Genomic DNA, 26,963 nt, shown 5'->3' with positions numbered 1-26,963 from the left:
CAGGAAGGTGTATAGAAAATTATTATATAAATTATTTTGCCATAAACTCATCCGAATCTGATTAAATGGGGATGGCACTACTGGAGACTTTCTTTTTTGGCTGTGTTTATATCTTCAATAGGAAAGGTCAAAATGTTCATATGATTGACGGCCGCTCGTCCCAGTTACATACACTTTAAGTATATCATTAGATTTATAGAATTTACTTCGAGGACTGTTTCAAAAATATCAATTTTTAATCTCGAATTTCAAAAATTATTTGATACCGTACTAGAAGGACATTCCTCGTATTCAAATCAAAATGCAATTAGATATGTCTGATGTGCTCTCAGGTCCCACACAAAATACGTGAAAACGTTGCTATCCGAGCTCTTAAGCTCTATCTATTTGAAAAGAACTTTATTCCACAAATTCCACTAGTCTAACTAAATATTACTGGTACTACTATTTACGCCTAGCCATATTTATAGGCCTGGGCCATGTATGCTTCATAATTCTGCACTTATTAAAATATCATTTTGTCAGTGGGATGTGGACTTCCACGAACTTGGTATCACTATCACTCAGTTTATTATTTTTAAAAATAATTGTCATTTTGACATTGAAATTCATGTCAAATCATCAAAGACACATCTAGTCTGCCCTACCAGTAACTTAATGTCTAAAACAAAATACACTAGAGATAATGATTTGCGCTTTACAGAGCGCAGACAATCGCAAGGCATGTAACTCTTTAATGACCATTTGACCTGACCTTTGACCTTAATGTTTCCCGGGCCACGAAGTTTGTTGTCACCGAAATTGAGCCCCATATCCATTACAGAAAATGAAATTACGGTATAAGATTTGACCCCAGTTAACCTTTGACCTGACCCCTGCAAAGTGTTCCAACATATCCCCCCTGGTCATTAATTTTGTTGTCACCGAGTTTGAGCCTCATACCCCTTACAGATGTCCAAAAAATTCATTTATAAAATTTGACCCCTGCATGACCTTTGAACTCACTGACTCCTGCTAAATGTTTCCCTGGTCATGAGATTTGCTGTCACTGAGTTTGAGTCCAGAAGAAGAAATTATAAGATTTGACCCAAGATAACCTTTGACCTGACCCCTGCAAAGTGTTCAATATATTCCCTTGGTCAGTTTGTTGTCACAGAGTTTGAGTCCCGTACCCCTTACAGAAAATGCATTTCTAAAATTTGACCTTTGACCTGACCCTGTAAAATGTCCCCGGCCCTGGTCATGAGATTTGTTGTCACCGAGTTTGAGCCCCATACCCATTACGGATGTCGAGATAATGCTATTGTGAGACCCCCCCCTCTTAATTACCTTTGACCCCAATTCTTTGTACAACTTTTAGACATTGGCTAAGGCGATGCAGATATGCAAGTGACGTCATTGTATTATGTAATTTGTGGAAGATGAAGCATTTTTAGTGAAAATCACATTTTGGCCATAAATGACATATGACCTTTGACCCCCCGAGTTGGACACTGACCTAGAGCATATGGCTACGATGACTCGTTATAGGTTTGACAGAAGAAAGAAAGAAAGAAGAACTGACCAAAAACAGTACAATCGCAAATTGAAAATGTGCGATTGTAATGACTAACAGTAGCACATGAGCATTGCTGCATGATATGACTAGGGCTAGGCTCTGGGGGCCTAGTTTCTTAATTATACAACAAACATTTGCATTTCCCCAGGCCCGGAGCCAGCTCCCCCCCCCCCCAAAGGCCAAAGGCCCAAAAAGTTCCCCTTTTTTAACCCAAAAAGTCCCATTTGCGAGCGCAGCGAGCGAAAAATAGAGGTTTTTTATGCCTTCTGTAATCTTGGTCCGTCCAAAATGTCGAAATCTGCCCAGTCCAAAAAGTTCCAAATTTTGAAAAAAGTCCACTTTTTCAAAATCAATACCCCCCCCAATCAATCCAGACTACGGGCCTGATTGCCCCCAGCAAATATTCCAAACTGGCATGACTGGGTCTTGTACAAGTACAAGTCATTAAGCATGTCAACTTCAAGGCACTGTTTCGTGTCTCGAATGGTGCATTCATGATTGTACAGCATGCATGGCATGTGCAGCAGGCATGTAATTTAACTGCTCAGTAAGCTTAACTATTTTAACATATCCTGATGATACAAAATGGAAAACCAAGTTGAAATATAAATCCAGCAATGTGTCCAAAAGTCAAGTAGACCTTTAAAGAAAATTTAAATGTTTACTAACCTGTTTTATTTGCAAATTTAGGCCTCAAGTTTATGTTCGTCACACGTACGCGTACAACTCCTTTTGCTTACTGATGTACATTGGGCAATATCCGTTCTGGAAAAGTGTTGGGCGAAAGCGATACTACTACAATTTTAATCCAAAAATGCGTACCCGTAATAACTTTCGCGTACCCATAAACACTTGCGAACGGGCATGCGTACTCGAAAACACTTGCAAACTCGATTGCGTAACGTACGCGCGTGCGTACCCGCAATAACTTTCGAACACAAGTGCGTACCCATCAACACTTGCGCATGCGTGTGCGTACCCGTAAACACTTGCGCATACGCTTGCGTACTTGCAAACACTTGCGAACGTGCATGCGTACGCATAAACACTTGAGAACGAGTGTATTCACGCAAACACTTGCGAACGTGCATGCGTATACTCCCAAACACTTGAGAACGTGCGTTTGTACTTGCAAACACTTGTGTATGCATTATGTGTATACTTGCAAACACTTGCGAACGCGCGTGCGTACCCGCAATAACTTGCAAACGCATGTGCGTACCTATAAAGACTTGAACATGTGCATGCGTACCCATAAACAATTGCGCACGCGCATGCGTATTCGCAAACACTTGCGAACGTGCGTGCGTACCGGCAATGTACGCAAGCGTACCCATGAACACTTGTAAACATGAGTGCGTACTCGCAAACATTTGCGAACGCTTGTTAACACAATTGTGCACGCGTGTACATACCCACCCACAATATCTTGCAAACGTGCGGTATAGGCCTACCTATAAACACTTGCCGTCCCCATGAAAAAAAAATAGAGAGGCGTCCCCCCATAACACTCCCCTGCTTTCTCCGACTATGATCGACAACATAGGCCTATGATGCGGCGGCCCACCCACTCCCACACCCGGTTGCCTCCCGCGTATGGGTGCCGACCTCGATACGCCGACCTTGTAGCTACACCGGCTATGCCGCCGTGGCGATACCGGGCAATTCCCGGGGCGATATGATCGGGTTAGTAAAATAGTTTGAAGATATGCGAATAGGCATATTAGGGACCGCTCACAAACACTTGTTGGGGGCTGATGCAAAAAAAATCATCGCGAAAGTTTTCCGCCCCTTTCAGATCTCTAAAAATTCAGCCTCCCCCTTTGACATGAAAATTATGGGTCAATCCCATAGAAAATCATATAAACTCAATTTTCCTGGGAACATTTTTGGTCATTTTTTCAAGGCCCCCCTCCTCACCCTTTTTCATCAGCCCCCCCCTAACAAGTGTTTGTGAACGTCTCTTGCACCAACTTCACCATGTTGTAGGAATTCCCATATCAACATCAGCCCGCCAATCGCGACGGGGCCGTATAGCATACCCCGTACCACATGGTGTTTTCGCGTAAGTATTTGAGGTAGTGCACGCCGCGCGCGCCACTTGAAGAAGGGAACGGAAGTTCGGTTTAAATCGTTAGATCATGCGGCCTGGATATATAGAAAAACCTTTAAACATGTATTATACTAGGCATATGCATATTTCGTCCTAATAATATTTTATGTAACGTCATTAAGTTGTGCATTGAAACATTGGTTGAAATCAGGTTGAAATTTCAACGTTGTATCAACGTTGAAGTTTCAACCTGATTTCCACCTCCTTAATTTTTGCATTGTAAGTTTGTTGAAACATGGTTGAAATCAGGTTGAAATTTCAACGTTGTATCGACGTTGAAATTTCAACCTGATTTCAACCAATCTCTAGGTTGAAATCGGGTTGAAATCAGGTTAGGTTATATTTCGACGTTGTATCAACGTTGATATAACGTCGAAATCCTAACCTGTGCCCACTGGGTTAGCTCCAGTGAGCATAATATCCCATAAACTTCAGAATTACCTTCTTCCGTCCAATCTTACACAAATTACTTCACTAGTGAATTCTGCTGAGCCAAATATAGATTTCTTATTTCTACCTTGAACAAATATAAAAGCGGGGTCAGAAAACCTGATCACTTTTACAGCTATTTTGGCAAACTCACTATCCTTAGAGAACAGGACAGGCCAGAACGGTGCCGATGGCCAGTGGGGAATAACAAGCGATGCTTGTGCTTTACAAACTTTCACATGTTTAACGGCTTGACCAACAAGAGATATGGGTGGAACCAACCAATTGTTCTCCCCTGCCCATGAAATAGCAAAAGCGTCTACCTGGCTAGTATTGTGACACCAGAATTTAGAATTAAACGATCTTAACTTCGCATTCTGATTGTCTGCAAAACGGTCAACAGAATGTGGACCCCACAAAGAATCCATAAAATTGAAGAAAGTCTGAGAAACTCCCCAATCATCAAAATCTATCTCCCTGCTTAGAGAATCTGCTAGGGTGTTCTCTTCTCTCGGAACCCATTGAACATGGAGATCTATATTCTCCTCTCTGCAAAAAGATGCTATATCGATACTTAATGTATGTAGATCCAATTTCATGCTTCCTTTCTTGATCACAGCTGCAACACCCATATTATCAGAGAAAACTTTCACACACTTGCCTTGTAATCTAGGAACAAACGCTCTCAGCGCTAAATCCACGCCTTTCAATTCCCTCCATGTGGAGCTCTTACCGATTTCTTGTTCCGACCAACTCTGATTAAACATGATTATACTATCATCCTGTCCCCTTGTCCATGCTCCGCAGCCACTATGGCTGGCATCTGAATACAGTAATACCTGTGGTAACGAATATTCAAACACATATCTGTTATTCATATTTCTTAGGTTCGTTCTCCAGAAAAACAATTCTTCAATAATAGGGCTATCCCTGGAACCTTGAATATCTTATCCCAGTGTGTCTGATGATCACAAATCGTCATGATCGAAAATCTAGTTCTTAGCTGTGCAACGTGTCCACATACTGGTATCAGAGATATAATTCTCCCTACAAACTCAGCTAACTGGCGAGCTGTAATATAAGGTAGCTTACCCTTCAGACCATCAATACATGTGATGATGTTATTCACTCTTCTCTCTATTACTTTCAACAAACCTTTCTCTGTATCCCAGGTAAGTCCCAGCCAATCAATCCTCTGTGATGGCGTCCAGACGGACTTCTCTGAATTAGGAACCAATCCAGCTTTCAAAAGATCCTGTTTGACAGAACTAGCAATCATTTCACATGCACTATATGATGGTGCAGTGCACCAACCGTCATCTAAATACACTACAATAAAGTATCCCTTGTCTCTCCAATGCTTAACCAAAGGTCGAATAATTTTGGTGAAGACCCTTGGAGCAGAAGTCAAACCGAAGGGTAAGACTCTGAACTCAAAGTACCTTAAACCTGTCCCAAAATCCCACGCAAAACTGAGATATTTACATTGATCTGGATAAATGTCTATGTGGTGATACCCAGATTTCAAATCAAATGAAAACATATAATTGTTCTTCTTAAAGTAAAGTAACGCATCAGACCAATCTTCGAAATGAATTTTCGTTTTCCAAACGTGATTGTTGATGTAACGAAGATCTAAAATTAGCCTCTTCTTCCCTGAACTTTGAATAGAAACTGAAAGAGGGTTTATAATGTCAGGCGGTAAAAATAATTCAACAACTAAATTCTTCGATAATAGATCATTAACGGCTTCCGAAACAAAATCAGAATTGTCACGGGCTGATTTATTGTTCCTGAAAACTGCTGGCTCAGGAGTATTGTAAAACGGGATCACATAACCAAATTCAATAACTCGGAGAATGTCATCAGGCGCTCCAATCTCCTTCCAGAATGCGATGTTCGCCTTCATTCTTCCTCAACTATAGGTTCAGCATTGCCTTGCTCGTATTCGTAAAAATTGTTCAAAAAGAAATCAAAATCGTACCTAAAATCAGTGTTCCCAGCCGTTAACTTGTATTACAACACATCCATATTAGGATTACATAAAAAACATTGATTTCTCTCCATCCAGAAAACAATCATTTAACCACGTCGGTTATTCACCTAACCAACCAACTTTAACACAAAAACTCCAAACTCGGGTTTATAGATCGGTTACATAATTATTATTCATTCAACAAAACTAGTCATACGACGTATAAATCACAAACTGCTTTTAAACCCGCTTACACGGACCCGTGCATACACAATAAAGAAACAAAATTTCCTATAAAACGATCGTCACTCACGCGTTCAACTATGACAAAACCGATTGGGCATTTCATTATTATATTATCACACGTTTCACTCGCTCGATTCTTTAATTCACAAACATAAAACTACCAATTTTATTAAATATGTGCCTACCTGCACATTTATCAGCTTTACTGGCCTTGTTTGAAGTCTGGCTTGAATTGTCTAATTGCTTGACAATTATACTGCCAGTGCCCCTTTTCTCCACACCTGAAGCATTGGTCAGTAGGTTTGGGAACTCCCCTCCTTGAAGTATTAAAGGTGACGCCGCTTCCTGAATACGGGTATCTATTCTGTTGCATATAGCCACGAAAATTACTATGAGGATTGGGATAAGTCTCATGACGACGGCTCTGAGGGTATGGGGCATTCCTTCGGAATTGACCTTTCTTAGTCTTTCTTTCTTTTGTTGACACGGCTCTAATAGCCGCCTTGATTCTCTTTTCATCATCTGAATTATCTGCTAACTCCTCCGCCTTATATTCATCTACCACCTTCCAACTTTCGTTCTTGTCTGCCAATTTTATATGCTTATTTCTGGTTTTGATTTCTTCTAGACCAGCCCTTAGCTCTGCCTTTGCAAAGGGAATATCACCTTTCTCTAACTTTTCTAACGCCCTGTCTATTCTCTCTTTCACCTGTACGTTGAATTCGAACTGAAGCTTGTTGCCTCTGAACTTGAACTGAGCCTTGGCAGACTCTCTCGCTGATTCAAGCACTTGATTCTTAGTTGAACTTAATGCGTCGTCAATATACTCTCTGACGCCACCTACTTCAGCTTTAATAATATCTGAAATACTCTGTAAAGTTAAAACTTGAATAGGTTGTACTTCACCTTCTTCTTGTTGAACTTGACCTGCTATTCCTGCAGCTTGTCCCTCTCGATCTGTTCGACATAATCAAACTCGAAAAATCCAAAAAATCACAAAGTTCTTGAAGAACACTATATCAAAATTGAAACGGAACGGCGTAGCCAGCGACTGAAGTCTGTGATGTGCAAACGGTCAATGACTGCTACCTACCATTCTTGCCACTCCCACCCTCCGATCTCAATAGAATTTCCCGCCATACATTTGCATATGCAAAATACAACTTTCGACCAATAGAAAATTAGCATTCATTTCAGTGTGTAAAATTTGCAAATACATACAAGGTTTTGTCAACATACCATAAAACCAGGGAGGCCCATGTTATATATTAGGTATGCCAGGTGAATTCAAATTTGCCATCAAACTGCATCATTTTATATATCAAATTTAAGCCCTTGAGTAAAGAAAGCCAACACTGAAAACCTTTTTGTCATAGCACTTTCTGTAGCAAAGTTACATCTTGTCAAAGATTGACTTTCATCAAAAAGATTCTGCTAGCAAAATTCCCCAAAAGTTCAGCATTAGGGGTGTTTCTAGATCTTAGTCTCATGACGATAGCAGCTTTTTTTAATGGAACTGCTATCAAAATCCCTCTGAAATTCCATGTGCGAGTCCCGGTGCGAGTCTCTCATCACCAAAAAAAATCATATATTTGGGTCAAGTAAAGTATAGACAACATATTTATGAAGGTTTCCTTGAGCAAGCGGTTCTTTTAAATTTCAATGTAAATTTGTATTGCCGGTGTGACGGGATTCGAAATATTAAATATTATTATTTAGTATCCTTTTAATTTTATTATCCAAATCACGAAGTGCGCCTTTTTAAAGGCGAATTTTCGTTTTGCATTACGTCATTATCAATCAATCAATTAACTGGTAATAAGCCTCGCTGATTGGCTGCTTGCCATGCGGTCTCGCTGGAGTGGAAATTTCCCCACTCCGGTGATGATCGTTCTAGGTAATTATATTTCTCTTGTTCTTTCGTTATTCTTTTATTATTTTTATTATTATAAATGGTTCTGGGAACTAAATCATTCCAACTCAACTTAGATTATTATGTATAGAACACGTAGAGGTGATTTGGGAGTCGTGAAATTAATCTTAGAATGTATTTTGAGCGATTTTCTGTGAACAATTCGGCTGATGCTTCGTTGTTTTATTTTCCGTGTGCGTGTATACGGAAAGCATAGCATCTCTGCACATTTCTTATCGGTTTTGGCCATAAATTCACCCCCAAAATCATGCTTTATCGTGTTCGTATTTCAAAATCATATGTTTTAAACAATATAGTATTTCTTGCTGCTCATGTTGGTGCGTAACAGGATTTTCTAGGTAAAGCGGAAAAGAGAAATGGTTGATTTAGTTCGTCTATCTTAGATTATTTTGTAATTAAATTTATTTGGGTTCCATTATTGCTGTCTTGGTGGCCCGGCTTGGCGTACGTGCAAGATTGTACATATCAATGAGGTCAAAGGTATACGTACCGCACAGCGCATTACTAGGTAGCACATATACATGTACATGCGCTAATTGCGTTACTCGGGTTTTCCCCGAATAATATTTTGGATCTTAGATTTGATTAATTATTTGAGATGGCGAGTTGCGTATAATATTAATAGGGTTTATTATATTTTCGCGTTGTATTATTTTCGTTTGGAAAATAATACTCTCACTCTCTTTCTCATTGTCCACAATTTATTAGGTGTTTATTTATATTGTCTGACTTTTGACATTATTCATGATTATTATTGATATGCAAACATTGTAGCTTCAGCTAAAAGCAATTGTTTTACATTTTGTCAAATCATGGAGGCTTTAACATTTGGATCAGATTATTTATGTGGAACTCACGCAAGTCACACCCAGATACTATTTTAAATTAATTAGGTCTTTATTACAAAACATGTCGTGTGCAGGGCCTATGATCTCATATAAAGTGTGTGAAGTGTATTTAAATATTCATGTATTTTTATTTTTATAATATGTGAATATCAAGTGCTCACGGAAAGTTATTGGTAAGATGATATGGTATATTTTTATCATTATTATTGTGATTTCAACAGACATGATTGTGTTATATTATGGTTCCGTGCACGTGTATGTTTGCTTTTCAGTGCGGGAGAGAGAGAGGCAATGGATCAAAAGGTACTAGCACGGATCCATAAAAGAGGAGCACGGAGCAAGGAGCACGGATCCATAAAAGAGGAGCACGGAGCAAGGAGCACGGATCCATAAGAGAGGAGGTCTGGGGCCTAATTACTGCGGGGAGCAATATTTAGCGAGTTAATGGTAGCAGAGCGGAGGTCTGGGGGCCTAATTACTGCGGGGAGTAGTATTTGGCGAGTTAAGGGTAGTAGAGAGGAGGAACACGTCGGGTAGGACTGGTGTCCTGGTTCTACGTGGACTGGTGTCCTGGTTCTGCGTGGACTGGTGTCCTGGTTCTGCGTGGACTGGTGTCCTGGTTCAACGTGGACTGGTGTCCTGGTGCGACGTGGACTGGTGTCCTGGTGCGACGTGGGCTGGTGCCCTGGTACTGCGGGTATTTGGAGGAGAGTTGGGCCAGTCCGAGTTTGGGTGATGGAGGAGTTAGTCGGTCCGAGTTGAGTGATGGAGGGCTTGAGCTTTGAGTGATGGAAGTAGTTGACCAATCCAAATGCTGAGTGATGGAGGTAGTGACAAGGCCTAATGGTATAGTAGGGCCTAATGGTTTGTATAGTGCTATTGTTTATAACACATAGTCTGTTGAAATCTGTATTGTTGTTTACCATGTCGTAATTTTAAGAGTGATGATGCATAGAGATATATACGTCATGTATCGTAAAGATACATACGTATGTCATCTTTATGTATTGTTGAAAATCTGGTCTGCACCTAGAGGGAGCCTCTATGTGCAAATTTTCAATTGCGTTCAAAAACTTATGTATTTTTCAAAATATTAATATGTGCCAATGCATACTAGTGTGTCATTTGCATGTATTATACCTATTGGCATGCGCCGCGTGGGGCCATGCTGCCCAATTTTTCGTATGCCAATAGGTAGTTGTGTTTATATCATATTTGTCAAACTTTGTGATGATACTTTGCCACTACATGCTTGCATGTCGTACGCAAGTGTCGTCGATATTAGCATGGGGCTTCGCGGGGCCGCTATGCCCAAATTTTCATTTTGTACTAAATAACTTAGATTTTTGTAGGCCTTACATGTTATATAATTATATTAACACATTTTCTTATTTCACTCCGGTGATGATCGTTCTAGATTCTGGTGTGGCGTATTCTAGCATGTTAATTTGGCCCGGGTTTACCAATCAGACTATTGCCGTTGTGTAGCGTGTTATTGGTGGTACGGCAACTTGTGGTTACTGTTACCTGCTGCCCGGTTATTGTGACGCGTGAGACAGCCTGATGGCCAGATCAAAAGCTAGTGTTGATTGATATGTGAGATGGTATTACTTTGTGGAGATAAAGTATATTTTGGAAGCCGTAGTATGTTATACAGATAAGACAAGTGCCGCAAATAAATCCGTATACATTGTTGAAGTAAAACGAGGTGTCACTGCAGTTTTCTTTGAGGTCCATCACAGTCTCCTCCAGTGCGTAGCCGGATTCTAGCTCCGGCACACCCACCAATAAAACCACTTGCTAAGTACCTAGCCGCTCGGTCCCGTCACAAGTGGTGGCAGCGGTGGGATTTGTTCTGAGATTAGGAGGAGTTGTGAGTTAAATGGACCCAGAAAACTGCGGGGATGTAAACGGAGAGTAACAAGTTGAGCAAGTAGTAAACCCGAAGTCGTGGAAGACCGTGAATTGAAAGAGAGTTGAAACAGCAAGGTGAAGTAACAATAGAGGAACTGTGGAAGTATTAAGCCATGTCGGGGAGTGATATAGGGAAAGGTGGAGGTAGCCCTGGATGGAAAGAGAAGTGGGAAGGAGCTCGGCCAGGTGATAGTAAGGCATCAGAGTTAAAGTCAACAGAGGGCAAGGTTGAACCAGAGCAACGGGAGGAAGCAGGCAGTAATGAAAGTGATACTGAGAGTGAGTCCGGAAGTGGTTCAAGCGATGTTAGTGACTCTGATATGTGGGATGAACCTGATGATAGAGGGCGAAAGGCTGCACGTTCTAAGAATATAACTCGGAAACGAAGGGATAGTACTTCTGAGGAAGGGAGACAGACTCAGAAGAGAGAAGTAGAACGGTTGCAAAAGAGAGGTAGAAGAAAGACTCGAAATGTGTCCGAGGAGGAAGCACCTGGTAGTGATGCAGAGGTTGGGGGTGATGGCGCTAGACATGAGCACAGAGGGAGACGGTACAACCTTAGATCTAGGGGATCTGAGAAGATGGCGTCAAGGTTGGAGGCAAGAGAGGATGGTGATTCCCATGAGCAGGGTCAGGTGAGCGAACCAGGTGTTGTAGTGCTTGATGTGAGGAGTAAAGGGTCAGACCAGAGGTATGGGGAAATGCTTCAACGCCACCAAGCGAATACAGCAGAGTGTGAAGTGCTGGAAAAGGTCATGTGGGAGAAGGAGAAGGAACTCGCGGATTGGCGATGGGGGGTGAAAGTGAAGGAAAGTAGTATTGAGGATGAAAAAAGGGCTTTTGAGGAAGCAGCTCGGGATGCGCAAAACCTGGAGATGGCACGCAGGGAACGGGAAAAAGAACAAGTGGAGGAAAATGCCCGGGCAGAACGTAAAATGCAGAAATTGGAGGCTGAAGCCCAAGTTAAGAGACAGGAGAGGCAAAAGAGGAAACAGGAAATGCAAAAGGAGGAAGAGGAAGGGAAACATGAGTTACAGATGATGGATCATAAAATACGGGTGATGAAACAGGAAGAACGAGAGAAGCAGGAGAGAATAAACCAGTTGCGAGATAGTCGTAGAGAGCAGGAAGAGCGTGAGAGGGTGGAACGAGAAATGGCGAGAAAACGCGAAGAGACTGCACAAGCACAACGTGATGAGCGGCAGTGGAAAGAATGGCAAGAACGAGAAAGGAATAGCAACCAGCAGGCACTTCAAATAGATATTGGGAGTCTGAACCGAGAGAGAGAACTACAAGAGGAATTGCGAGGCACGCAGCGTGAGCAAAAGTACGGGCCTGTGAATATGGCATGGCCATCCAGAGAAGGAGTGGAAGTAGGTTGTCAGACCGATGATTCCAATTCAGGAGAAGAAGTGAACCGGCAGTCTAAGAAGCAAGGTCGGCTGAATAGAAGAAAAGGACTGCGCCGAGGGCACAAAGATAGTGACACTGCAGAGCAAAGCCAACCGCCCCCCTTAAGGCGTGATAAGAGGCTGAAGGGGAAGAGCCAATTTGAGGCCAAGTTTGGATCCCTATCGGGAAAGGCAAAAGCAAAGGACACTCTGCATGGCCGAGAGGCTAAGTCAGGTCAAGCTGTAGAGAAACAGTCTAAGAAGCAGAAGAATAGGGTACAAATAGGTTCGAAGAAGTCACAATTGGCTAGCGAGACTGAAACTAGCAGTGAAAGTGAATCGGAGTCTGACTTTAGGCCTAAATCATCTCCCAAGAGAGCATCGGTGTCAAAGAAGAAGGCGATAGAAGCAGAGAGTGAAACTGAGAGTAGCGATAGCCGTGGGAGTGACTCTGACACATTGTCAGAAAGTGAAGGCAAGCGTAATAAAGTCAGCAAAAAGGCTAAGAAGAGCACGTCAGCGGTAAAGCTTCTGAGAGAGTCCAAGGGGACTAGTGACGATGAGACTAAAGCTTCCTCAGGAGTAAAGTCAAATAAAAAGAAGCCTTCAAAGGGGAAGAAGTCGCGGGGAAGGAAGAAAAATAAACCTGCATTGACATCTACGGATGAGTCCACGAGTGCAGACGACACAGTTAAGAAACGAGGAAGTATGAAGCCCCCGAAGTTCAATGGGAAAGGCTCATTTAAGGACTTTGCCGCCCAGTTCGATGCGTGTAGAGACTACAATGGCTGGTCAGATAGGGAGGCAGCCTTCCAGATGTTTTCTTGTTGCCAAGATGAGGCACTGGCCACGCTGAATGTGAATGATATTAATCCACGTGAGGCTCGTTATGCTAAAGTAGTGAAGGTACTTAAGCGAGAGTTCGGTCCACGTGAGTGTCCCGAGAATTACTTCCTGTCTCTGTCTCGGCGTGAGCAAAAGCAAGGAGAGAGCCTCCGTGAACTGGGGAAGCAGATCAAAAGGCTAGTGGAGTTGGCGCACCCGAAGTCTGAGAAAGCGGAGAAAGATTACATAGCTAGAGAACATTTCAAGAGGGCGATAGCTGATACAGAGTTGCGCAAGGAACTCTTCCGGTCGACCCCTAAAACTCTGGTGGATGCTATAGGGCTTGCTGAGAATGTAGAGTCATTCTGCAAGACGGAACAGACCAGAGGTCGTGGAAAACAGGTTGGCTATAGTAGAATAGCGAGTGAAGAGAAAGACTACTCACCCAGAGATTCTGAAGTGAGTGAGTTGATTGCGCGTGTGAGTGAGATGGAGCGTGACTTGAGGTCAGTTAAGCAAGCCAGACCCGAAGTTGCCTCTGGTAGGGGAGAGAGAAGTGATAGTCTTGGATACCAGAGCCAAGATGAGATGGTGAGGGTCTTGCTAGAGAAAGTGGAAGGAATGGAGAAAACGCTGAGTGCTGGGGCCCAAGGTCCAGTTAATAAGAGTCCTCAGCCATCTCCTGCAGCAAAGTCACAGCAACCACTGCCAAATGGTAGAGTGAGTCCGCGTTCTCCAGCTCGTCAAGACTCCCCACGGAGATGTTTCAAATGTGGAGAGCCAGGGCATATGCAGAGGTCCTGTCCCCAGCAAGCTGGTGGAAGGGTGGACCAGTGGAGTGAGTGTCGCAATTGTGGAGGCCGTGATCATATTTGGTGGCAATGTGAACGCCCGTTGGCATGTTTTGAGTGTCATCAGGAAGGACACATGTACCGGAATTGTCCTGCAAGATGGCAGGGAAACGAAACGAGGCCAAACCAATGGTCCTGGGGGAGGCCACCTATGAGGAGGGACCAAGGCTGGAGACCGAACCAATTTGCGAGACAGGGGAACAATCAGAGTCAGACACCGGGGAGGCCGAACTTCTCACGGACATAAGAGAATTCGCCTTGGGGATAGGGGAGAATGAGCCCGAGGAAATAAAGGATCTATGGGTTTCAACTGTCATACAGGGAGAGAGAGTAATGCTTTGTGTTGATTCAGGTGCCTCCAAAGTAACATTAACACCAGAGCAGTACCGTCAGATCCCGCAGGCGAGACGACCACCATTGAAAGAAGAGAAAGTATACTTGAGACAGGCTGATGGGTCCAGAGTACAGATAATGGGATCAGCCTACATGGAAGTGCAAGTTGGTAGTCATGTTGAGAGTGTGCCAGTCTACGTTGCACAAGTCAGCGATAACTTGCTGGGAACGAATTTTCTGAGGAAGTGCGGAGCTAAGATAGATTTTGATAGTCTGCAGCTGATAATTCGCGGCGAGAGAGTGGATTGTCGCACAAAAGATGACAAACCATTGTATTCAAAGCTGGTTACGTCATCAGAGATTCGTATACCTGCAGAACATGAAATGGTGGTCCCTGCATGCTTGGCTGGTAACAGGAGAGGTAGCATGATGTGCTTGGTGGAACCCATAGATCAGGGGATAGAAGATGATGACTTGATGGTAGCCCGAGCCGTAGTAGACGCTAGCTCGGAGATCATACCCGTGAGAATTATGAATTTGGGCTCAGAAGAAAAGGTGCTTAAGGCAGGAAAGGTAGTTGCTCGTTTGCTCCAGATTGAGGAAGAAGATGTTGAGGTCGAATGCGAACAGTCGGTTCGCAGATGTGAAGAAGTGGGAGCAGAAGTGGAACTTCCAGAGCACCTGAAAGAATTGTACGAGCGATGTGCCACTGACTTAGAACCTGAGGGGAAGAGACAGATCTTCGAGCTACTCGTCAAGTATCAGGACATATTCTCGAGGGGCGAGTATGACATAGGGCGTACCAAGTTGGTCCAGCATAGCATTGACACACAGGGTGCCCAGCCTATTAGACAGCCATTGAGACGCTCTTCACCTGAGCAGAGGACAGAAGTTGAGAGACAGGTGGCTGAGTTATTGGACAAGGGTCTGATACAACCTTCTGACAGTCCATGGGCAAGTCCAGTGGTTCTTGTGAAGAAGAAGGACGGGTCAAAGAGGCTGTGTTTAGATTATAGGAAATTGAACGAAGCTTCCGTCAAAAGCGCTTACCCGCTGCCGCGGATTGACGACTCGCTCGATGCGCTAGGAGAGGCGAAGTTCTTTTCTACTTTGGACCTTGCGTCAGGCTACTGGCAAGTAGAGCTGGACGAAGATGCCCGTGACAAGTCTGCATTCAGGACAACAAGTGGCCTGTATTCCTGGAATGTACTCCCCTTTGGGCTGTGCAACGCACCTGCCACATTCGAGAGGTTGATGGACAATGTGCTGGCAGGTCTGCGTTGGGAAGCGTTGCTGGTCTACCTAGATGACGTCATTGTATTTGGCCGTACAATTGAAGAGTCCCTGACAAGGTTGTCCTCAGTGTTTGACAGATTTGGGAGTGCCGGGCTGAAGGTCAAGCCAAGCAAATGTTCCCTACTACAGAAAGAGGTCCGGTATTTGGGACATATTGTATCCGAGAAGGGGATACATACCGACCCAGACAAGATAGAAGCCGTGAAGGACTGGCCGACGCCAGTTACACAGACACAGGTCCGTAGCTTCCTGGGACTAGCGTCATATTATCGGCGATTCATACGTGATTTTGCTGACACGGCTGCACCATTGCACAAGTTGACAGAGAAAAGTGCAAAGTTCCAGTGGAATGAGGATTGTGAGAAAGCCTTTGGCACATTGAAGGAAGCATTGATAACGGCACCAGTTCTTGCTTACCCTAAAATAGCAGGACAGTACATCCTGGACACAGATGCAAGTAATTTTGCAATCGGTTGTGTACTGTCACAAGAGCAAGAAGGAGAAGAGAAGGTGATAGCATATGGTAGCAAGTCCTTGAAGAGAGCTGAGAGGAACTACTGTGTGACGAGGCGAGAGCTGCTAGCAATTGTGGAGTTCTTGAAGAAGTACAGACATTACTTGGGAGGGGGCCAAGTGAAGGTGAGGACAGATCACAGCTCCTTAAGGTGGCTGTCGAACTTCAAGAATCCGGAAGGCCAACTCGCCAGGTGGTTGGAAGTGGTGCAAAGCTTCGATCTCTGCCTTGAGTATCGCCCTGGTAGGCGTCACCAGAATGCAGATGGGTTGTCCAGGCGCCCATGTAAACAGTGTGGTCGATGGGAAGGGCAGATGGCCAAAGAGGCAGAAGAAAGCCAAGGACAGGAAGCAGAAGTTGAGGAGGCTGGGTTAATAGAACCAAATGAGATTCCTATGGCCACGTGTGAAATTGGGATCCAGACAGACCCAGAACATGAGCTGGGGAAGGCTGAGGTTGCACGAGGCGACATTGAGACAGTGTATAGCAGCGGTGAAGAGCACACTCCGGTGATTGAAGGAGTTGGTGTTATGCAGGACCCACACGGGACCGAAGCAGTAGAAAACAGTGACACCAGTGACACTGAAGTATGGCTCAGGCGTCTCACTACCATGCCTGAAGTTTCACTGACTTCTATCCGAGAGGCTCAGATGGCTGATGAGACTATGTCACCCATTATAGTGTTGAAGGAATCTGGGGGTGAACGACCCAGATGGGAAGAAGTTGCACATCAGTCGGCTGCATTAAAGACATACTGGGGCCAGTGGGACATGTTGACGGTGAAAGAGGGCGTCCTTCTGAAGCGATGGGAAAGTGACGATGGCAAAGAATTCAAATGGCTACTAGTGCTTCCAAAGTCATTAAGGAGGAAGGCACTTGATGCACTGCATGCATCGAAGACTGCAGGCCATTTGGGTAGAGAGAAAACCTTGCCAAGGCTGCGAGAACGGTACTACTGGGTTGGTATGAGTGCTGATGTCAGAGTTTATGTGCGGCAGTGTGTAGACTGTGCCCGTAAGAAGAACCCCCGTGCAAGCGTCGAGCCCCTTTGCAGCAAACCCGTGTTGGAGCCCCCCTAGAGCGAGTAGCAATCGATGTCTTAGGGCCCCTTACAGAGACTCACCAAGGAAATTCATATGTCCTTGTGGTAGGAGACTACTGGACTAAATGGATGGAGGCATACGCCATACCTGACCAGCGTGCGGAGACAGTAGCAAACAAATTAGTGCATGAATTTGTGTGCCGGTTTGGAGTTCCCCTAGAACTGCACTCAGACCAAGGGAGGAACTTCGAGTCAGAAGTTTTCAGTGAAATGTGCAAGATACTGGGCATCACCAAGACAAGAACTACCCCTTATAACCCGAAGTCTGATGGTTTAGTGGAGAGATACAATCGTACCATAACCAATGCAGTGTCGCTGATGTTGTTGCCACTACAAGACCAGAAGGAGTGGGACAAGTGTCTACCCTATGTGGGCTTTGCATATAGATCAAGTGTACAAGCATCTACCGGTGAAAGCCCTAAAATGATGATGTTAGGACGTGAAGTATCTGCCCCAGTTGACCTAGTGTTTGGTGCCGTGCCTGGAGAAGGAGAATGTGCAACTGACTATGCAGAAGAGTTGAGGGAGAGAATGAGAGGTGTACACGAAAGAGCTAGGCATGCTCTTGAAGCGAGTAGTAGGCGCCAGAAGCGGAACTATGACCGTCGAACACGAGATCCTATCTATAAGGAGGGTCAGTTTGTGTGGCTGTTTGATGTCAAGAGGAGACCTGGCTTGTCAAAGAAACTCACGCTACCATGGGAAGGTCCCTATCTAGTGGTGACAGCACTATCGGATGTCACCTTCCGCATACAGAAAACGGCCAGAAGTAAACCAAAGGTTGTGCATGCGGACCGCCTCAAACCCTATGAAGGACCAGAGCTGGAACCATGGGTCTTCGAAGCTCCAGTCCCGGCGGAGAAACAGTCTGAGTTGGAGACTGATGTGTTGCCGGAGGTGGAAGAATCAGTGGAAGCACCAAGGCCAGATGATCATGTAGTCAATGGGGACAAACCTGCCGAGAGTCAAGGGACTGAAGAGAGGAACTCAAGTACGAAACTGGGCACAGAGAGACCAAGTAGCATGAGGAAACGTCCAATGAGGGCGGGAGAGAAAAAGAGGGTCCAGTTCAATCCAGAGGTAGCAGTGCGACACATTCCACGATGGGGAAAAGGCAATAGAGTCCCAGGGAGTGGACGTATGGTGGAGCAGGTTGGAGATATAGGAGAACCTAAAGGTGCACCTAATGTGAAAGACACATATGGACCCCAAATGTGGGTGGGACGTCGGAATCCAAGCCGAGTCCGACGGAGACCCATTAGGTACCGTTAGCCTAAGAGAGTCTAGAAGAATGGCCGCAGCTAGTGGCTGAAGAAGACTAGGGATCTGCTGTCATCAGAAAACCGACTCCATGTTGGACAAAGGGAATTTTGGCCTCGGGCATGTCAGATGATCAAGCTGACTACCATTGCCAGGAACTTGTTGGCTTCAGGCATGCCAGATGATTAAGCTGACTACCATTGCCATGACGGAGCCGGAAGGACCATAAGACGCTATATATTTAAAAATGTTGTAGAGTAAATTGTGTATATATATGTAGAGTAAGACAATTTCGAACCCCGTTAGTGTTTCAAAGATCACATTTTGACGGAGCGTCAATAATGTTGGGAGGGGGCTGTGTGACGGGATTCGAAATATTAAATATTATTATTTAGTATCCTTTTAATTTTATTATCCAAATCACGAAGTGCGCCTTTTTAAAGGCGAATTTTCGTTTTGCATTACGTCATTATCAATCAATCAATTAACTGGTAATAAGCCTCGCTGATTGGCTGCTTGCCATGCGGTCTCGCTGGAGTGGAAATTTCCCCACTCCGGTGATGATCGTTCTAGGTAATTATATTTCTCTTGTTCTTTCGTTATTCTTTTATTATTTTTATTATTATAAATGGTTCTGGGAACTAAATCATTCCAACTCAACTTAGATTATTATGTATAGAACACGTAGAGGTGATTTGGGAGTCGTGAAATTAATCTTAGAATGTATTTTGAGCGATTTTCTGTGAACAATTCGGCTGATGCTTCGTTGTTTTATTTTCCGTGTGCGTGTATACGGAAAGCATAGCATCTCTGCACATTTCTTATCGGTTTTGGCCATAAATTCACCCCCAAAATCATGCTTTATCGTGTTCGTATTTCAAAATCATATGTTTTAAACAATATAGTATTTCTTGCTGCTCATGTTGGTGCGTAACAGGATTTTCTAGGTAAAGCGGAAAGAGAGAAATGGTTGATTTAGTTCGTCTATCTTAGATTATTTTGTAATTAAATTTATTTGGGTTCCATTATTGCTGTCTTGGTGGCCCGGCTTGGCGTACGTGCAAGATTGTACATATCAATGAGGTCAAAGGTATACGTACCGCACAGCGCATTACTAGGTAGCACATATACATGTACATGCGCTAATTGCGTTACTCGGGTTTTCCCCGAATAATATTTTGGATCTTAGATTTGATTAATTATTTGAGATGGCGAGTTGCGTATAATATTAATAGGGTTTATTATATTTTCGCGTTGTATTATTTTCGTTTGGAAAATAATACTCTCACTCTCTTTCTCATTGTCCACAATTTATTAGGTGTTTATTTATATTGTCTGACTTTTGACATTATTCATGATTATTATTGATATGCAAACATTGTAGCTTCAGCTAAAAGCAATTGTTTTACATTTTGTCAAATCATGGAGGCTTTAACATTTGGATCAGATTATTTATGTGGAACTCACGCAAGTCACACCCAGATACTATTTTAAATTAATTAGGTCTTTATTACAAAACATGTCGTGTGCAGGGCCTATGATCTCATATAAAGTGTGTGAAGTGTATTTAAATATTCATGTATTTTTATTTTTATAATATGTGAATATCAAGTGCTCACGGAAAGTTATTGGTAAGATGATATGGTATATTTTTATCATTATTATTGTGATTTCAACAGACATGATTGTGTTATATTATGGTTCCGTGCACGTGTATGTTTGCTTTTCAGTGCGGGAGAGAGAGGCAATGGATCAAAAGGTACTAGCACGGATCCATAAAAGAGGAGCACGGAGCAAGGAGCACGGATCCATAAAAGAGGAGCACGGAGCAAGGAGCACGGATCCATAAGAGAGGAGGTCTGGGGGCCTAATTACTGCGGGGAGCAATATTTAGCGAGTTAATGGTAGCAGAGAGGAGGTCTGGGGGCCTAATTACTGCGGGGAGTAGTATTTGGCGAGTTAAGGGTAGTAGAGAGGAGGAACACGTCGGGTAGGACTGGTGTCCTGGTTCTACGTGGACTGGTGTCCTGGTTCTGCGTGGACTGGTGTCCTGGTTCTGCGTGGACTGGTGTCCTGGTTCAACGTGGACTGGTGTCCTGGTGCGACGTGGACTGGTGTCCTGGTGCGACGTGGGCTGGTGCCCTGGTACTGCGGGTATTTGGAGGAGAGTTGGGCCAGTCCGAGTTTGGGTGATGGAGGAGTTAGTCGGTCCGAGTTGAGTGATGGAGGGCTTGAGCTTTGAGTGATGGAAGTAGTTGACCAATCCAAATGCTGAGTGATGGAGGTAGTGACAAGGCCTAATGGTATAGTAGGGCCTAATGGTTTGTATAGTGCTATTGTTTATAACACATAGTCTGTTGAAATCTGTATTGTTGTTTACCATGTCGTAATTTTAAGAGTGATGATGCATAGAGATATATACGTCATGTATCGTAAAGATACATACGTATGTCATCTTTTATGTATTGTTGAAAATCTGGTCTGCACCTAGAGGGGAGCCTCTATGTGCAAATTTTCAATTGCGTTCAAAAACTTATGTATTTTTCAAAATATTAATATGTGCCAATGCATACTAGTGTGTCATTTGCATGTATTATACCTATTGGCATGCGCCGCGTGGGGCCATGCTGCCCAATTTTTCGTATGCCAATAGGTAGTTGTGTTTATATCATATTTGTCAAACTTTGTGATGATACTTTGCCACTACATGCTTGCATGTCGTACGCAAGTGTCGTCGATATTAGCATGGCGCTTCGCGGGGCCGCTATGCCCAAATTTTCATTTTGTACTAAATAACTTAGATTTTTGTAGGCCTTACATGTTATATAATTATATTAACACATTTTTCTTATTTCACTCCGGTGATGATCGTTCTAGATTCTGGTGTGGCGTATTCTAGCATGTTAATTTGGCCCGGGTTTACCAATCAGACTATTGCCGTTGTGTAGCGTGTTATTGGTGGTACGGCAACTTGTGGTTACTGTTACCTGCTGCCCGGTTATTGTGACGCGTGAGACAGCCTGATGGCCAGATCAAAAGCTAGTGTTGATTGATATGTGAGATGGTATTACTTTGTGGAGATAAAGTATATTTTGGAAGCCGTAGTATGTTATACAGATAAGACAAGTGCCGCAAATAAATCCGTATACATTGTTGAAGTAAAACGAGGTGTCACTGCAGTTTTCTTTGAGGTCCATCACAGTCTCCTCCAGTGCGTAGCCGGATTCTAGCTCCGGCACACCCACCAATAAAACCACTTGCTAAGTACCTAGCCGCTCGGTCCCGTCACACCGGTTTAAGCCATTTTGGCTGACTAGCAAATGTGTTAACTGAGGTTTCCCTGTCATACCTATTCTGTCGGTCCGTGCCACGTCACTTCCGGTTGATGATGCGACTCACGGTCGAGTGAAAACATTCGATTTTTGTTGATGATTTCTGTCATTGGTGTTATGTAAATTTCGATCGCAAATAGTCAGTGGAATCAAACAACCGTTTCTAAGTCTTCAGAGTGGAAGAAACTTACTTGATTTACCGTTTATATACTGACAGACTTAAAATTAAATTCAATGGTCGAGTGTCGTTTTCTCCGAAATTGAGGGTCACTCCAGCAACATCGCTATGTAGCCTCCTTCACAGCCGGTTTCTGTTGTTCACAACAAACCGTGAGCCACATGCAGTTTGGGCCCGAGACTAGAGATAGCCCGGATGTCCGACCGACAGAATATATTGTAGGGACTGTTCACAAACACTTGTTGGGGGGGCCTGATGCAAAAAGGGGGCCCTGAAATTTTTGAAAAAAAAATGAAAATTGAGTCTAGATATGCTTTTCTATGCGGTTGACCCATAATTTTCATGTCAAAAAGGGGGGCCCTGAAATTGTTGAGGTATGTAAAGGGGGGGCCGAAAAATGTTCGCAATGAAATTTTTTGCATCAGGCCCCCCTTACAAGTGTTTGTGAACGGTCCCTTAAGTCGAACTGGTATAACCTGGGTCCCGACATTACCCTTATGAACTCTTACCTTCCTGATCCTAGTCTGTATTATTGCTTTTTACCTTCCTTCGTAGAAATTTCGCTATTTTAAATGGAGACAACAGTATTGTTACCATGCGACAGAGGAGCGCCCTCGCCTTAATTCGGACCAGTATATCAGATGATGGCAAATACCTACTGTTAGATGCACCAGATATGCCAACAGTGAAAGTACCTCTTGGTGTAAAAGTCACAGACGATAATGATGTCATTCGCTTCAGGTGAGAAAGGAAAACAAACATACAAATGGAACATAATAAATTATGAAAATGAAACTTCATGTGCACTATGGATTTGCCTTTTGTCCTAGTCATTTTTGGAAAATGTGTAAAATGTTGCATTTTTGCTCTGGTGAATTTGGAAGTCTGGCCTTCGATACTGTAACACATGTTTCACTCGAGTTTGGTTGTGACGTGTATTTTACCTGGTCACAATATCAAATGAGGCACACTAGCCTAATACTGCAGATGGTATAGTGCGTACAAGAGCAGTGTGTTGGCACACTCAGGTGAAACCATGGACTGCTCAGTGCCAGAAGTGTGCAAGTGCAATGGCTGCCTTGTGAACATTTGGCAATATATACACAGTATATTGTACTCATCTACTACACATGGCAGCTGTTACACTTAACCACTTCTGGCACTGAGCAGTCAATATGGACTTCACTACAAAACTTGAGATGAAACAAAATACCTGTGGCCCTCCTAGTACTGGGTAAAAACATTATTTTGCAATTAATTGTTGGATCATTTTCAGTGTATATGTAAAATATCTGTAATATGCGAATTAGGATATTCTGGACAAATTTAGAGGTGAAGTATGTGTACTAGTTTAAGCGAATTAAAACCATCTGTATGGACCAATATTGCCACCAGTCATTTCGATGGCGTGGGTTCGAATCCCACCGCTGCCACCATTGTAAAACATGGACAAAACGGTAGGCCACTGGTATTAATAAAAGTTCTGACAAACAGGAACTTGGTTTGGTAGTGATATTTATTTCTTCATTCTGGTGCAGATAATATAAAATAATGTATAATATAAACTCCAGAGAACAGAAATGATAAAACAACCAGAGCAAAAGCTCCGTGTTACAACCCCATGTTGATGCGTCGGTGATGAGAGATAGAGTGAACTCCCTTGAGCACGCACTACATATTTTATCGGAAGTTCGCCAGTTCACAGAAATACCGAGCTGTGATTGGTCTAGATTGCATTTCTATTGTTCCTAATGAATGACTCGGAATGATTTGGCAAAATCGTGAATTTCCAAACAAGAATATCCTACAAAAAAGTATGGATCCCGCATCAACATTCTGCACTGTTACAAACTTCCCTTTTTTACATTTCATAGGTTGTGGCGTTTGGAAGCTGAAGGCTATAACTGTGGAGAGGAAGTGGCTAGTTGGTTGGATAAATATCTGAACAGCAGCGATCATAAACTTGTCTGCTACACCCCAGACTTGGAACCAAAGAGAAATTTTGAGTGTCCAAAATGGGGGTCCAGGGCTAGTACTCATGACCAGGTAATGCAGGCTGAATTAATATTGCATGCTGCAATTAAAAAAAAAAAAAAAAAAAGAGCAGAGATTTATAGTGCACTACGCACAGGCACAACGCCTAGACGTTGATCCACAAGCCTCAGCACACTTTACAGGTTGTCGCTGACCACTACGGCCCCACATCATTCCATAAACCATTAAACAACAATTCAGGGACTTTGCTGCTTCAAGAGCGCACACCCTAGACATTCCACAAATAACCTTCGCAACCAGGATCAGCTTCCCGAGTTTCGTACGGGTTATAACAAGACAAATTAGCAGTGAGTTCCTTGTCCAGGGGAATTCCAAGCTAACTCAATTTATCCACAAGAGCGTACTAGGCACCGCCAGGGTTCGAACCCGCAACCTCTCGCACCATAGTCGAACGCCTTATCGATTGAGCTAACTTGACTGCCCAAAGTCATTACAAAGTTGATATAATCATGTTTGTTGTAGACCATGGGCGGACATCTTGAAAGCTATTATCAGGTGTCTTTTGGTGATGATTGACAATCATTGACCAACCAGGGACAATCACACAAAGTCCAGTTCAAGTTTCTACCTTACCCCATGGAGGTCCCCGGTTGTAAAAATTTCAGGTTTCGGCATATTTATAATGGGGGGACTATGCTTACAAAAGTTTGACAACCGGGGATGACCCCAGTTGTCAAGAAGGCCCTGTAATTTTTATGAAAAACATAAATGTCCACATGTAGGCAGGAAAAACAAATGCCCCCACATACTGTTCCTGTTTGTGCAAATGAAGTTGCCTTACCATATTCATTCCATTAACTGCCCATGCCCCTATAAGGGCCCATCCACCAACTTTACAACAAGCAAACTGTGGTATTATTAACCACCCATCCAGTACTGTCTAAATACTTTCCTTTAAGCTTACCTATCGAGTGAGTGTACATGTATGCATGTGGGAAATTGAGCCTTAAAAATATCGAAAATGTGCGCTAAAATAAAGTTATGGTGCTATTTCATAGTGGGCACTGGGCAGATGTATAAATATTAAAATACTTATCAATAACCAACTGCAAATGGCTTTAAAATACCATTGATCCAATTCTGACTTCAAAATCATATTTTATTTGCCAACGGTCGCCATTTGATGCCATTGGTGAAGAGACCTGGACATATCTGGACACCATTTTTTTGAGGGCATACAAACTGTGAGTAACTAAATACTATCAGATGGTAATTGATGACTATTTAACAATGTAAAAAATAAGCACCCACCCAAAATGACTTTCTTACGCACCCCCTGGGCAGTTATTGGAACGAATACAGTAATTAAAATTCATAACTTTGTCATTATGATTTTGTTTTCAGAGCATCTTCCAAGATCTGGCCCAATATCATCTGTTTACTCTTGCATCCTTGGATAAGCTTAACAACAAGTTAGAAAACAAAGTGGGTGTCAGGAATTTCCGTCCTAATTTTGTAGTGGAAGGAGTCCAAGAAGGTTTTGAGGAAGTGAGTAACTGTGGTATACTTTTTTTCAAGTTTTTTTTTTCAATGGGGGGGCAAATTCCCCAGTCAGAACTCTTGCCCCCTGTTCCCCAGTAAAAACCCAAAATTACGAAAATGTCCACTTTTTGCAGCAATTTTGCTCAAACTTTGTTGATTTTGCCCCTTTGAAATTCACTTTGCCCCACCAATGTCCCCTTCATAACTTTTGAGAAAAATGCAAAATTAGTCGTAAAATTCATCAGGGTGTGGTACCACCTTAAACGCAAGGTAAAGGACCTGTCCCCTTTGTAAACCTGGTAGCATCTATTATAAAATAATAGTTGTATTAGTAATATTACAGGGTTTAAAAAGTAAAGTTTAAAATGTTCATAAGAAATATAATTTGATCAAACTGTATGTTTTTCAGGATAATTGGAGGTATGTGCGTATAGGAGACAATGTGATTCTTCGCATGACTCATTTATGTGGAAGGTCAGTATGTGATGGGTTAAGTTCTTTTTCTTAAAAACAAACATATGCTCTGAAGGGTTCTAACCATGCGGACAGAAAAAGTTACCCAAACATGGGCAACTTTAGTTATATCATACTTGCATGGAGTCAAAATGGCTTCTACACAACTTAGTCTGTGCCACAGCCTGGGAAACCGATTATTACCCACAAACCACCAACATGTGTAAGAGTATAGAATAATCATACTCACATATATAAGGCATATGTGATGCGCTGCGCAAATGGGTAGGTTTTTTATCCTTTGGAATGGGTGAGCAAGGCAAGTTAGAAAAACCTAGTCAAACAGAAACATAACTACACCTTATACAAACGGGAGTTGTGCTCTTAAATATATGTTGGCATTTTGCAATAGAATTCATAGAATTTTTCGCAATATATTACAGTAACTTCTTGAAACGGATTTAAGGACCTTGATAATAATTGTGTGTTTTATTTCTGATATTCAAGGTGTAAGCAGACGACAGTAGATCCAGAAACAGGTGTGGTGAATGAGGAACCTCTCAAAACATTAAAAGGGTAAGTTTGCACTTTTCAATGGGCTATTCCAGTTGAAATCCACACTACCCATGTGGGAGATTGTGGAAATATCTTCCACAGGGGGAGTATGTTTTTCAAATTTAATTGAATACCTGAGTGGAAGAAGGGCCCAACTCCAATTTTTTACCAAAATGAGTTAGACCCAGCATTTTATTGCCAGCAGACTGTTCTTCCTTGTGTGTGAAAGACGAGCCAAAATTCACTCTCTAAATAGTCTTCGACGTACACTTTATCATGGTTTTCATGGAAGAAAGGCCCAACTCCATGGAGTTGGGCCC

The 26,963-nt window shown here is 43.0% G+C and overlaps 1 protein-coding gene across 2 annotated transcripts in view; it reads left to right on the top strand.

The window, feature by feature from the left end:
* LOC140153585 (mitochondrial amidoxime reducing component 2-like) overlaps positions 1–26,963 on the top strand; it is a 55,526-nt gene that overhangs the window by 25,254 nt on the left and 3,309 nt on the right. For both annotated transcript variants that reach the window (XM_072176365.1, XM_072176364.1), the window contains exons 2-6: positions 22,654–22,839; positions 23,973–24,144; positions 25,498–25,641; positions 26,045–26,109; positions 26,596–26,664. In XM_072176365.1, coding sequence (XP_072032466.1) covers positions 22,694–22,839; positions 23,973–24,144; positions 25,498–25,641; positions 26,045–26,109; positions 26,596–26,664 — 596 coding nt within the window. In that variant the 5' untranslated portion in view covers positions 22,654–22,693. The remainder of the gene's footprint in view (positions 1–22,653; positions 22,840–23,972; positions 24,145–25,497; positions 25,642–26,044; positions 26,110–26,595; positions 26,665–26,963) is intronic.

The sequence above is a fragment of the Amphiura filiformis genome, chromosome 5 (assembly GCF_039555335.1).
Source record: "Amphiura filiformis chromosome 5, Afil_fr2py, whole genome shotgun sequence".
NCBI classification, from domain to species: Eukaryota; Metazoa; Echinodermata; class Ophiuroidea; order Amphilepidida; family Amphiuridae; genus Amphiura; species Amphiura filiformis.
The sequence above is the reverse complement of the archived record's forward strand: the minus strand, read 5'-3'. Positions and strand labels throughout refer to the sequence as shown.